At 43.7% G+C, this 13,437-nt stretch overlaps 1 protein-coding gene across 2 annotated transcripts in view; it reads left to right on the forward strand.

Annotated features, from left to right (window-relative positions):
- Positions 1–9,065, forward strand: part of LOC142817882 (scoloptoxin SSD976-like) — a 454,431-nt gene extending 445,366 nt beyond the window's left edge. For both annotated transcript variants that reach the window (XM_075895816.1, XM_075895817.1), the window contains exons 4-8: positions 458–545; positions 1,208–1,353; positions 3,979–4,070; positions 5,676–5,785; positions 8,744–9,065. In XM_075895816.1, coding sequence (XP_075751931.1) covers positions 458–545; positions 1,208–1,353; positions 3,979–4,070; positions 5,676–5,785; positions 8,744–8,802 — 495 coding nt within the window. In that variant the 3' untranslated portion in view covers positions 8,803–9,065. The remainder of the gene's footprint in view (positions 1–457; positions 546–1,207; positions 1,354–3,978; positions 4,071–5,675; positions 5,786–8,743) is intronic.
- Positions 9,066–13,437: the final 4,372 nt, after the last annotated feature.

Raw genomic sequence — 13,437 nt, forward strand, 5'->3', positions numbered from 1 at the left:
CTTGCGACACCTTATCTCAAGTCTAGTTGGTCATTTGTAAGAAAAATGGCCTTTGGGGTTCTCGACGCGCGCACGCAAACACGACTTGAATGCCTTTTTTTTTCTTCTTCTCTGCTACTTCTTCTCTTTTTCTTTTCCTATCCACTTTTATTTCCACTCCCCTTACCCTTGTGCCGTAATGTTGAGGTGTCATCCCAGTGATAGACAGTTACGGGCGGCACTTTTCTTTTCCTTTCTTTTACATAATCACTTAGAGAGAGAGAAAAATGGCCTGTGGGCATTCGAAACTGAGCAGATGCTATTGTGTGCTATGGTTATACGGAGTTTTTCAATTGTTTTCTTTGTGACTGTAGGCCTAAAACTCGTTGTTTACGTTGTCGTGTTACCTGCACTGAGATGGTGCTAGACGTAGCACTTACTATACCGCTGCGTTTTATTTCTTTTCCCTATTCCTCAGGAGTATGATGGAGAAGTTGCAAGGCGTGCCCAAGTTCACTCACAGAGTTGCCGCTTCCAACATGGCTGCTTTGGATGTGGTCAAGTTAGTAAGTATATAGAGTGCACTGCGATTCTGGTGACAGCGGAATGCTGTCGGTCACTACGGGGAAATGTATACTGCCATTATTTTTCTTGCCTAATATGGCTGTAGGAAGCTAAAGGTCTATGTACTTGCCTTTTGTTTAGGACTAATCAAACGAAAGGTTGAGATACCCGTATGCGTAAGTTACAGCAGCTGTTATTTAGATCTTCATTTTAACCATGTAGTTAGGTACTCGAAGCCCTCAGCATTGTTTATGCAATGCATCAGCGCATCATTTTCTGTTGTAAATCGTTGGCAGAAGCTAAAACTTGTATAGCCTATAATTTCATCCCATGATGTCTATTTGTAATCGCGTATGCTTGATGGGCTGAAACTTGCACTTCATGCGAAGGGAGTCCTACGCCATACCAGATTACTTGGGGCTGATAATAGTTCCTTCCAACCGTGACAGATACATAAATTACAAAGACACACACCTTAGAGCAGTGGGACGCTCTATCTTGGCCAACTAGCAATCCTTGATCGACCAGGCTCAATGGGCAGCTAAGGCCAGTGGCACCCTTGACGGAAGAGCCTCTCTAACCCCCCCCCCCCCTAAATTAAGCCAAGTTTCATTATTCCTTTTCTGGATTCTTCATTGCCTAACGACAATACTCTCAATTTAAGGGGGATACATTGGCCAAAATCTGTTCCTGGCACCCCGAGGCAACTGGGAGCAGGCTATCAGGACCTGGTGGGAGGAACACCGGAGCACTAGCCGGGACATCGTTGGCCGCTTCAACTTCTCTCCCCGAAACGGACACTTTACGCAGGTGAGAAGGGGCTCAGAGTGAACGCGCAGAATGAAGTTCAGTCGCAATTAATGCTTGAGTTACGTCAAGAGTGAATAATAAATATAAAATGTCGCCATGAGCATTGCTTGGTTCTGTAAACTTCCCACTATTTTCCTCTACAAATTCCTTCTGAACTGATAGTAAGCATGCAACGAGAATAATTTGAGGTAGATCGTATCTACTCTACTAGTTCTTTGAAAGGCATTCATGATAAAAAAAGGTAGACGTCCAGGCCCAAACACTAGAAAAGAGATAACACAACAGGCCAATGAGCATTTGCGCTATCTTCATGTTCTCTTGTGTCCGTGTTTGCACGTGTGTATTCTTCTACCGGGTCTTCAAAATTAGGTTTTATGATGTTCTAGACGTTCAGCACTGGTAAGAACATGAGAACCCCCTTTGCAGATAACCTCCCTTTTTTCCCTCCTTCATCCTCCTCCTCCTTTTGTAGATAACCTATGTATCCGGGAGGACCCAAAGTGAGACAATAAATATGGGTGCAAGTCACCTAATTAACCTACATTTGTAATTAGGTTTTCAGTGTCTGCAGCACTGGCGCGAAGCTCCTCCCCGAAGAGACGCGGCAGTTGCGTGCGTCGTTTAATCTGACAATGGGTCGAAGACATAGTTGAAGATGACAACGGTTACCCTTTTACTACTGGCTGGCAATAGCAACCTATAATTGTTCGTCACATCGGCGAAGAACATTGCGCCGATCTTCACCGCCTTGCGTGCACAATCACGCACAATATTAAACTTTGCCGCGGCACACACATGCTAGAAGTATCCTTGGAAGTGTAACTTCGTAGAAACGCGACTGCCTCCAACTTTCCAATACACATAAGCAAGCATGCTGTGGTGACGGAGAAGCTAAGCATGAAATCTGAGTTAATTAATTCACTGACAGCCACGATCTTTCTTTTTCTTTGGGTGCCCCTGGATACATAATCTCTGTAAAAAAGTGTTTTACATGTTTTCCCAGTGCAGTCATTGAGAAGCTAAACATAAAATCTGTGTTAATTAAACCACTGACAACCATATATATTTTTCTCATACTTTGTGTCCCCCTGAATGCATAAGCTATGTACAAAAGTGTTTGACATGTTCCTCCTAGTGTTGAAGTTTGAGAAAAGCATAAAGCTTAACCTTGAACACCTGGTATAATTAATTCACAAACCTCTTTGATGTTCATGCATTTACTTCACGTGTGTACAGAAACTTTGTCAGATTTGTTCCACTTCTCAAGCGACTTCTCTCAAGCAGCCTCGAATACTGCTTTTGTTAACGAAACCATTTCACGCAGCCGTTAACAAGCTGGTACAGAAAACGATGTCAAGTTGGAAAACAAATGTTTCGTTTCAGGAACAAGCAACCTAATCGCCTGAATTCCAGAGTTTGTTCATTTATTCATTCATTGTGACGACAACGGTATGCGTCAGGCTTTTAGTCAGGCGAGCCAAAAATGGCCTGCTCGCTAATAACAACAATCACTCCTCAAGCTATAGTGTCTTCGAACGCGCTCATTAATCTCCTACTAACAGAGTTGGAACACGTGGTCTTTTTTCGTCAGTGGTCTTTTTCGCCACTGTTATTCTACAGGACTTCGCTAATGACGCCATGCATTTCGGAAGGTGGCTTCGTTATTCACGAACACGGTATATTCTTTCGCTTAATGAACCCCCTTTCCGTGAGAGAGTCAGTGCGTATGTCTAAGCTCATTGCGTGATGCAGTGAGCGCCACAAATGTTTCACACACTCATCCATCACGTGATGACGCTCGCAAAGAGTCTTCAACAGGCTGTATTTGGGTGCGCGTCTCTTGCGTGACAAACAGTGCGGAATTGAGGTTGCACTCAAACTGTTAACGAATGGAAGCTCTGTGCTTCACTGTGTGAAAATGCGCAATATTTCATTCCATACTGTTCGTAATTCCGCTATAGTAGCATCCCAATTTTTACAATGAAATCTTTCTATGTGAAGTCCGTGAAGCCGTGGTGCATGCGCAAACACAAACATTTGGCTCGTTGGTTCACATGTACGAAAATTAGAAGTGTGGAACAAGAAAGAAAAAATTCAATCGTTGCCTTTTTTTTCTTTCTTGTGAATGAAGAAAAAATATTTCTTCATTCACTGGGTCTTCGTTCTCTCACGTGCTTTTCCGACCAGCTGGTGGAATTTTCATTAGCCCACATACGTCTTCCCTAAATATTCGGAGAGTGTAATAAAACATTTGTGTGCTGCGCACACTTTCACAACGCGTGCCACACTCTGCGAGTTGCGGCTGTTTCAGGAGGTTGTGTGAGCGTTACAGAAGCCTAATAAGCGTCGCAGAAATCATACAGTGTGCAAACCAACGAAAGTCACTCACACCTAGGTTCTTCGCGTTAATTCATCATCCCTACTGCTTCAATATATAGCTTTCGTCATTCAGTAGGAAACAAAACATTGAAATTACGAATACGCAGGGCAGCTATGCGACACACGCGCTGGGCTAATAAAACTTGACAAAAAACACGCATAACAATACATGCGGTGTATTCCAGGCCTTTTTCGCACGGTGGATTTTCATTACTTCTTCCACGACTTTTTTGGTCACAATCGCAGATGGCTTGGTCACGCACTGCAAAAGTAGGCTGCGGTGCCACTGACTGCCCACAGCTAAACGGACGTTACATGGTGTGCAACTACGAACCTGGGTAAGCATATTGTCCGCAACGATGGGCGTATTTGCGCTTCTCGTTTGTTGGTTTCTCTTTATTGCGGTTGGATCACACCGGCAAGATGTGTTCAACGCGTTACACCCCTCGATGCCGCAAGCGCCTCATTGTATCAAAACCTTCTTTAATGTTTAGATTGCTCTAATTGTTCGTGTGGTGCCAATGACGGAGTGTACAACTGCGAACGCATATAGCACTGACGCTTAAATTCACCGCGGCCCAACCGCTGAACACACTTTTAATAACCGGCAGCTGTGTTCACCGTTTCCATCATAAATTGTGATGATTATTTTGACTTGCTGCCCCTATATGTGCGCCCAGTAAAGAAATTATGTTTTCCTCTTTCTTTTCGCGTCTCCGCCGCTAAAGTCTTCACAGTGGATGTAACGTCTTTACCGTAAAAACATTCAGTGGTTTATTCATTCACCTATTCAATTTCCTTGTATGATCTCACCTTTCATGTAAGCCCTATTGCTCACAATGTGCAATATTTGAGTAATCTGGCAAAAGAGAAAGATGAAGAAACGTGCGCAGGACTAGTTCTTTTTTCTTTCTTTTTTCTGGTGAGTGGTTTCGATATTGAAAAAAAAAAATCTTACTGAATTAAGTCATCGATTCTTGGCTGATCCCCCTGAGTGGGTACGAACCATGGCTGTGGAATCATCATCATCATCATCATCAGGACTATTAACTAGGGGCACTGAAGTGCTGCACACTTGGGCATTTGTGCTGAGCCCTTCGTAACCAGCATATTCGGCCGCTGTACAGCGAAAATGTGCAGTTCATTCCTCTCACGCTCACTATACAAGGATTGTTTCGCTGTTATATTCGGACAGGCATCAAGACGACGCATGCAAATTGTGCTGAGAATGATCGGCAACACTCAAACACATATGTTGTGGGGTTCTAGTACAGTTTCCAGAATGACTGAGGTTACTCTGGAGACCCTGTCGTCGAGGTGGGCCGCTGCTCTGCGCAGATCGGACCTTGGCATTCAAACGTATTGGCAGTGAGCAAGCGCGCCAGGTGGTCTCTCCCTTTTGAGGGACAAACACATTTCCGAGGCAGTGGGAGGCCTGGCTTTCTAGCAAATATCAAGGGAGCATTGTTGTTCTGTACTGCCACGCAACAATAATCGTCATCTGACTTGCTCACGTTCCCTTTCTTGAAAACCCCGCGCTGACCACTTTCCTGTCAGGAATGCTATGTCACACTGATAACGAGCGCACTGATCGTGAGCGCGAACTACAGAAACCTTCGTGATAACGCGACGAAAGTACGCGAAGTAGATGATTATTGTTGCATGGCAGAAATACTCCCCAAGTACTTCTTTTTAAGTGTACTCGCTCTGGCCTGGCGAGTGACAAAGGCCAGTGGGGTCCTAAAATAGAGGACGCACCCACCTTCGCCAGAATTTTCTCTCTAGTTTTTAATAATACTCACGGCACGAACCAAGCCGTGGCTGTAAGAGTCTGTTTCACGACTAGAAAAGTCCTTTTGTGCACTTTCCCGATCAGCGCACGCTGGGAGATACTCGTAATAACTATTTTTTTTTATTTTGTCTGTGTGCATCTGTCTTTGCAGAGGAAACATGCTGAGGCAGCCCGTGTACACGGAAGGCTGGCCGTGCTCCCAATGTCCTCAGGGCACGCAATGCGCGTCCGTGCAGGGCTCTCGGGAAATGTCACTTTGCGGTGAGTATGCTGGCACCGAAATATAACCGGATTTCGCTGGTACGCAGCTATATATAAAACTGCCTTTACATTACTTGCAACTCCTGGATGAGCCCCAGTGGTGCTTGCGAAACTCTTCAAATAAAGGAAGGTAACTACGATGCGCAGAAAGGCACCTTTGCTCACAGTTCCGCTGAACTTCATCGATTGTGGCATTCCACTGCGGTTTTTGGTCGAACGCGAGGAGGGGCTTGCTGTGGATTACTCTATCATAATGGGTGGTCCGAAGGATTTGTGTCACTCAGAAACGTGAATGGTGGAACTAGTAGTATATTGTATTGTCAGGCAGACTTCTTCAATGCGATCTTTAGACTGCGCAACTGGTCTCCATATTTAAAATTGGTAACAGATATTCGTCATATTACTACAACCCGCTTTCTCTAACATGTATCTGTAGCAAAATGTCGGCGCACATCATTTTATCTGTCACATGGAACTCTTTGCTTTTTCACCACTAATCAAACCTTGCCGCGAATGGTTTCTTTTTTTTTTTGCTAATCAGCACAGCTTCAGGAAAATTTTATCATTCAAGGCACAGACTTTTTGAATTCATGACTAATTTGCGCTCTGTTGGGGTGCGCGAATAGCGACCCTTTGAACCAAATCAGTACCAAATGAATAGTGGGGACAACAAATAGAATATAAGTATGAATTAAATGCTATTGAAATAGTTTTCCTAAAGTAAGGCAACGATTTTTAAATCTGACCAGTAAATTTAAGCTCACATTTTGACAAACGTCCCATTTGTTTGGCACAAATATTTGGGAGCTTTGATAAACGAGCACTACAATTACTTTCAAGTGCGAAAAAAAATTGCTAGAATTGTTTAAAACTCGGCGGCAACCAGATATTTGTAAATGTTTTGTGACTGCGAGGTAAATATAGAAGGGATTACTACAGTGAACTTGTTGCTTTGAAAACCGATTGTAAGTAAAATTGCTACCTACATATGAAGCAATATTTATACTTAACATCATGACATATTTAGAGAAAATAGTTTATTGCTCAAACTCTTGCTTCAGCGGCAATGCAGTTATCAGCCAAACGCCTTCATTTCGTCATTAATAGGCCACTGATAGTACCCTACATCAGCTGTCTGCATGTCAGCCATTAGAAAACAAGAAAAGATATTCTACGATGTTTCCACGTGTCACTCATTAGAGCATTTCTCGTTGTTGCTGTTTACTTGAAAAATAATTTTGAAGATATTCGGTATTTCAAATATGTACTTTTTGGCTCGACAACCGAATTGAATAGAAGGCTATTCGATTGGTTATCAGAAATTTTCCAATTTCACCCCCCTCCCCACTAGCGTTTTGACATGCACCATAATGTCAGTGTTTTCTCGGCTTTTATAAGGTGTTCGACCATGTAGCCCACTTCCGTCTTATTTCAAAGTTGACTGCTTTACAATTAAATTTACAGGCACAAAGTCGGCAAACGAGTTTTATTTAAATCGCCAAAATTTGTCAATAGTTAGCAATATTTCATCGCCCATATAATAGCCCAGGCGTACCACATGGTAGCGTTTGGGACCAAGTTTTTAACGCGTAATGATGACCATCCTAATAATTTAATATCACGCTGGTAGTTTTACGTGTTTCTGATAACCATAACCTTCTTCAAAACTATATCTATCTGATTTTAATTCGGTGTAACACTTGGCTAATAACCCTTATGCCCCTAAATGCAAAGAATTCTATTTTCTTACTTGTAAAAACATAAACAACAGCGTGGATTTTCCAGTTATTTGGCACAAGTACTTGGGAATAAAGCTCCTATCAAACTTTTTCTGGCACCTTTACATTGCTACTATGTCTGCTAACGCATCAATGTTACTGCCGTACTTTGATCAAACCCAGCGAAATTCACCCTGCAACAAGTGCAAGAGCAACGTTTCAGACGTTTGTTATAGCCCGCATCTCGAATTCGCTTGTCCACTGTGGTCACCCTACCAAAAGAACACAATGAGCTCATTAGAATCTGTTCAAAACAGGGTCACTCGTTTGTCGCTCCTTGCCATTTCCTCATTATATTCTGTATTTCTCACGAATAAAACATATTTCACTTCTTTTTCTTATTACCTGTAAGTTTGAGTTCTTCTATCCGCTTCACCAACGCGTTCATACGGACAGAAAATCTTCCTCGCTGCTTGAAATTTCACCCCGCCCATATCGCAGACTGCATAATCAGCTTAGTTTCCCGTGCCTATATACAGAAGCACTAGCTCATTCATTTTGTCAGCGCTTCCTCGTGACATTTGACTGATTTCTTTTTTTTTCGTTGTCTCTGAAAAAAATAGTCTGACAAAATTTTACCGACTCCACGTTTCACACTCCGGAGCGTAACCTCGTAATTGCATACAGTCTTTTTATTTCTTTTTGCTCATTGTTGAATGCTTATCTATTTGATTTTGCACTGCTGACTCGCGCACAAAATATACTATTCGGTTTTTATCTAGTCGGTATCTGCCCACTTCAGCGAATTTCTCTTTGATATTCTTGTTTGCGGCCAATATACCAATATACAATTATGACCAATATACCGTTTCACTTTGTGTGATATTATATATTGTATATATTCGGTACTTTTATTTAGCTCAATCTTGTTTTGCTTATACAAATCCTCTTGCGAAGGCTCTTGTTCAAAACCCTCTTACAAGACTTTGAAGTATTTTTTTAAATAAATAGATGTAAACAGACACATAAAAACACCACATTACCTCCTTTATCCAAGTGTGGTTAGTAATAACCCCATAGCCTCATTTGGGCCAGCACCATTTGTATTATCTGCAGGTTCACATGCACGGAACCTTCGAAATACCCCTTATTGAGGGCGTGTACTCACGCTGGAAAACACTTACTTTACTGTGTGTACGTGGGTGTTTTTATTTACCTTTGTTTTTTTTGTCTTTTTCAGCACGCCAGTCCTTGAGTTGTCCGCCTTGGTCTCTAGCACCTCCAAATCGCACACCGTGACTCCATGAACCTGGTCATCAGCGGCGATATTTCCCGCAAAAACAAGAGCCAACATTCTTCAAAACTTTAGCGTAACGTTTTGTGTTCGGCGATCCGGAATCATCGACAAAACTTGAACGTGTTTTCCGCATGAGCCCGCTTTGCAGACCCATGCTTATCGTTATTTTTTCAATGCATGGGAAATTCCGGGCGCATTTTTTTAATGCCAATTTTGCTTTTCTCATGAACAAAGCAAAAAATAAAGATTACTATGAACGCTTCTATTTACACGTTTTTTTATCATTGGTGCTGTACCTTGATTGCCTAGTAGAAAGCTTTTCACGTCGTACGGTGGCATCCAGTGTAGGTGTGTGTATTCGTACTGTCATGATTCACTTTTTACCGGTCACAGGGAATCAACCAAAAAATGTGAAAATCTGCTCCAAACTAACAGAAAACTCTTTAAGTTCACGCATATTCAGTGCAGCTTCGAGTGGTCTCCCCTTTCTGCCCTTCACAGATCCAAATGATGTCCAAGTTGTTCTTACACCCTTTTATGAACGTCTATAGTGTGACAGAGTGAATACTTTTTGTTATTTTAAAGGATCAGTGCCACTTCCGTGCTCACTGTGCACATGTTCCTTTACGCAATTCTACAAGGAAAAAGTCCAATGATGTCAGAATCTAGCGAGCCACAGAACGCACTGCATACGTTCCTGTGCACCATTCCCATCTCGACTGACGTGAGCTGGTCTGGCGCGGTTGTGTAGCGGTTAAGGTGCTCGGCTGCGGGATCGAAGGTAACGGGTTCGATCCCGGACGCGGCGGTCACATTTCGATGAAGGCGAATCGGTAGGAACTGTGTACTGTTCGATGCTTGTGCAAGTCAAAGAACACCAAATGGTTGAATTTTCTAAAGCCCTTCACAGCAGCAACTCTCGTTGTCATATCGGGTTTTCGGGACGTGAAGCCCCAGATATTCTTATTGTCGTGGGCTGATTCGCTGCTTAACATGTCTTGCTGCTCTGTCATACTCTGCGTGCTCACACCCATGCACGTCATCAAATTCATGAAATCACGCGATAAAAAACACGCATACAAGACTCGCCACACATCACGAAATCGCATAATGACTATACAAACACAATGTATTTGTGAAGGAGCCACATGTGCACGATGTGAAACTTGCGAACCTCATGACAATACCTGAAACTGGCAATTTTTATGGGATTTTTTTTCTTGCTAAATGCAATAATAATGAAAGCTATAGGCCATAATGAAGCCAAGAAAGGAAGTAAGGAAGTCTAATCATTGTGATCTTAATGTAAAAAAAATACGGTGGATGAAGCGATATCTTGCCGTCGGCAGGGCACGAAGCTGCAACATTCGAATTCAAAGACTGCTAGTTCGGTCTCTGCAGAGGGGAAGTTTTCTTATCGTTCATATTACTTTCTTCCCATTTACGGTGGTTACTAAAAACACACAAACATAGGATGAACTCATTTTCAGGTGACCATGTCTAGTCTTGTGGGTAGACTTTCAGGATTGAATATAGAGGGACAAGTGCTATTATTTTTCTCCTAAAGGTGCACGGTGGTATACAGAGCGGAAGGACAATTATATATGCATTTATCAGTCTAATAGGCAAAAATTATTATATAGAACTTGACAAGTGTTACACATCCTATCATAAATTTAAAAAAGCACATAAATACACAGTCAATGTACAACGCAATTTGCAGCAGCACAACAGAGAAAATTTCAGAAAGGCTTAATATAAGCGTTTAAATAGTTGACAAGGCATTTTCAAAATGTGCGTGGTCTTAAATGATTTTCCAGCACTCTACTACATGTATCATAACTAGGAGGGCGATAACTACTGTCCATATTCTTTTCTTGGTATTAAAAATATGACTGCCGATTACGATAATGCCTATAGTGTGACTTCTGATCATAGCTTCGTGTTGGGGCAAAACCAAGTGTGTTTGATTTTCTGGCTTTCTGTAAAGTATCGACTACCCCGCAAATCCTAACATTTGTGACCTAACACAGCACCCACTTCCCCATTATTCGTCTTTGGGCGGAAAAGCGAGGTACCCGCTAACACATCTGTAAAGCATTCTGCGCGCTTCGTTGACGGTGCATGTTGCTGGTGAAGATAAAAAAATATGGTTCAGCACTTAGCAGTGGGTGGGAAATATTAAGTTATGAACTCGTTGCTCTATGAGAATCGTTCGATGACTGCTTGCCATTTTACTCTTTTCCCACCCTGCAATGCACAAATTAACGCAATTTCCTTGAACGTTATGGCGCCCTTATCAGGTCTCTCTTTCCATGAGTTCAATGAAGCGGCATGGTTCTAGAACTAGTATTAAAGACACAAAAAAAGCCAGCGTAGCTCTGCGGTAGAACACTCTACTGCCACGCTAGGGGCGCGGATTAAAATGTCATTCATTATTTCTCGCCTATTAACTGTGGCGCACACCAACAGGGGGGGGGGGGACGAATGGTCCAGGATTTATTGGTTTTATAAAATACGTCACGACATGGATGAAGGGAGCAGATTCAAGGTCGAAGATGCCACTGTTTATTAGGGTGAACTTGTGGTCGGCGAACGAAAAGTAAGATGACAGCGATACACACTTGCAGTGTGGCACCGATACCCGCGAATAAAGCGTCGGCCGTGGTTCAACTGACAAGCGGTACAGCACGTGCCGTAGAATATTCTAGCGTTATTGCTAACGACTACGTAGGTTCCAGAAAAACCTGTAATGTTCTTGATGTGGGCGTAATCTTCACGAAATAATCTGCTACAGTTCCGAAGCTTCTCGAACATTGCAGGTTGTTATGCCTGCGAGTCCGCAGCGAACGTCCATGCCTCTGAAAAAGGCAACCTGTGTCAAGGCCAGCACGCGAGCCCGCCTGACGCGAACAACTCAACAGCTTCATCACGCGGTGGTGCCTCTCTGCCACGCACGCACAGTGAGTCACCTCAGCTAGCGAGCCCGTCGAACAAGCAATCGGCGCCTTCCTGTCTGGCGGGTCTGACGCAATGCCTGGCGACGTCACTCGTCCTTGGGTGCAGCCACGTGCAACGCAGCGGCTTCAGATTCGATGACGCGGCCCAGCGGCGACCCCATTGGAGGAGTCTGACCTCACGACCAGCGGCGCTTCTGGTTGGACATTTGGTTACCCAAAGAATCCACCCGGTGCATGTAAAAGAAGCCCTGCGGCGCGTCGCGAGCAGCAGACCTATTTGAGAGCAGATATGTGTGTCAGAGAGTTGAGCTATGTGTTAGCAGTATAGCTATGTGCTAGAGAGGAGAGCTCGGCTCTTTGAGTCTCTAAGCTGTCGGCCCCAGTGCCGAATTTGTAACGCCTCTGTAAATATGCTGTACATAAACCTTGTTTAACTCACCGTCATCTCGTCCGCTCGTCTATCAGCTCTGCGCAGAAGCAGTCGCGAGCTGAGATACCTACGCTACCAAACGGCTGGTGACCGTGTCGGCGGAGATCGGAGCAGTGGCGCCTTCGGGACCGTGTTGGCGTCGCCGTCCTTCGTAACAGTGGTTGCAGCGGTGAGATTCGTGGCGACCTTCGTAACGTCGTCGCAGGCGCGCTTCGCGACAAGGTGCAGTTTCTGCTGACAATTGAGCTGAGAACGCCCGAATAAACCAGGTATTTTTTTTTCTTTCGTAATCCAGGTTTTCATACGCATGCAAAGTGTTTTTGTTACACGTATACCACTTAAGTAATGAATGATTCCACAGCCTTGTTTTTGGAGCGGCAAAAGGCTTGCCCGTGTTACCGCGTCACTGTGCACTCAACAGGTGGGGGTTGCTGACAGAAACGAGAGGTGGATTCGAATGTGTCTTTCTCCGATACTATAGAGCAGCCGAGTGGCCCGAACTTCACATTTTTCGACTCACAATTCCAGCCGTAAGCGACATCGTAAGTGCTGATGTTCCCTCGTTGGTATACAACGTGTTTAATTGCGGTTGTGGCGAAGCAGCTGTCATATAACAGGGCCCGCTGCCAAGCTAGCGTGTTCATGCACTTGAGGAATATAGGTATGGTGCCACAAACAAAAACGGAGAGGAGGAGAGAACCCAAACTGAGAGACATGTGCAGCCGTCTATTTAGCGCCTTGCCTAAGATACTATGGCTCTTGGCACCACGCTTCCGATTTGGTCGGCAGATCCATCGCGGTGGTCTTTGGTGGTTATGGTGGTCGAGACAACAAGGTGGCGTGATCGAATTCCTCACCACAGCAGGCACACTTAGATAGATGAGAAGTGCTTGAGACCAGTTTGCTTACATTTAGATACACATTAGCGAGCGTCAAAGTGCCGAAATTTGCTCAGCGCTCAAATACAGGCTCCCTCATACAGTGATACTTGTACGGTGGTTTTCGGACTTGAAAGCTCAATAATTATCACACCCTCATAAAGTTCTACGTGATGGAACAACGACATAATCATGAGGTGTGCCGCACTAAGGTCTTCCGCATTAATTTAGACACACTTTGGTTTCGTACCATGCATCTAGCTCAACATGTGCTGGTGTATTGTTTTGTTTTTCTGTTTTTCTATACCTTGTTGATATGCGGGGTGGGAATTTACGGATGCATACTCGAGCTTAACATTGTAACATTTT

Source organism: Rhipicephalus microplus, chromosome 5 (assembly GCF_043290135.1).
Source record: "Rhipicephalus microplus isolate Deutch F79 chromosome 5, USDA_Rmic, whole genome shotgun sequence".
Classification (NCBI taxonomy): domain Eukaryota; kingdom Metazoa; phylum Arthropoda; class Arachnida; order Ixodida; family Ixodidae; genus Rhipicephalus; species Rhipicephalus microplus.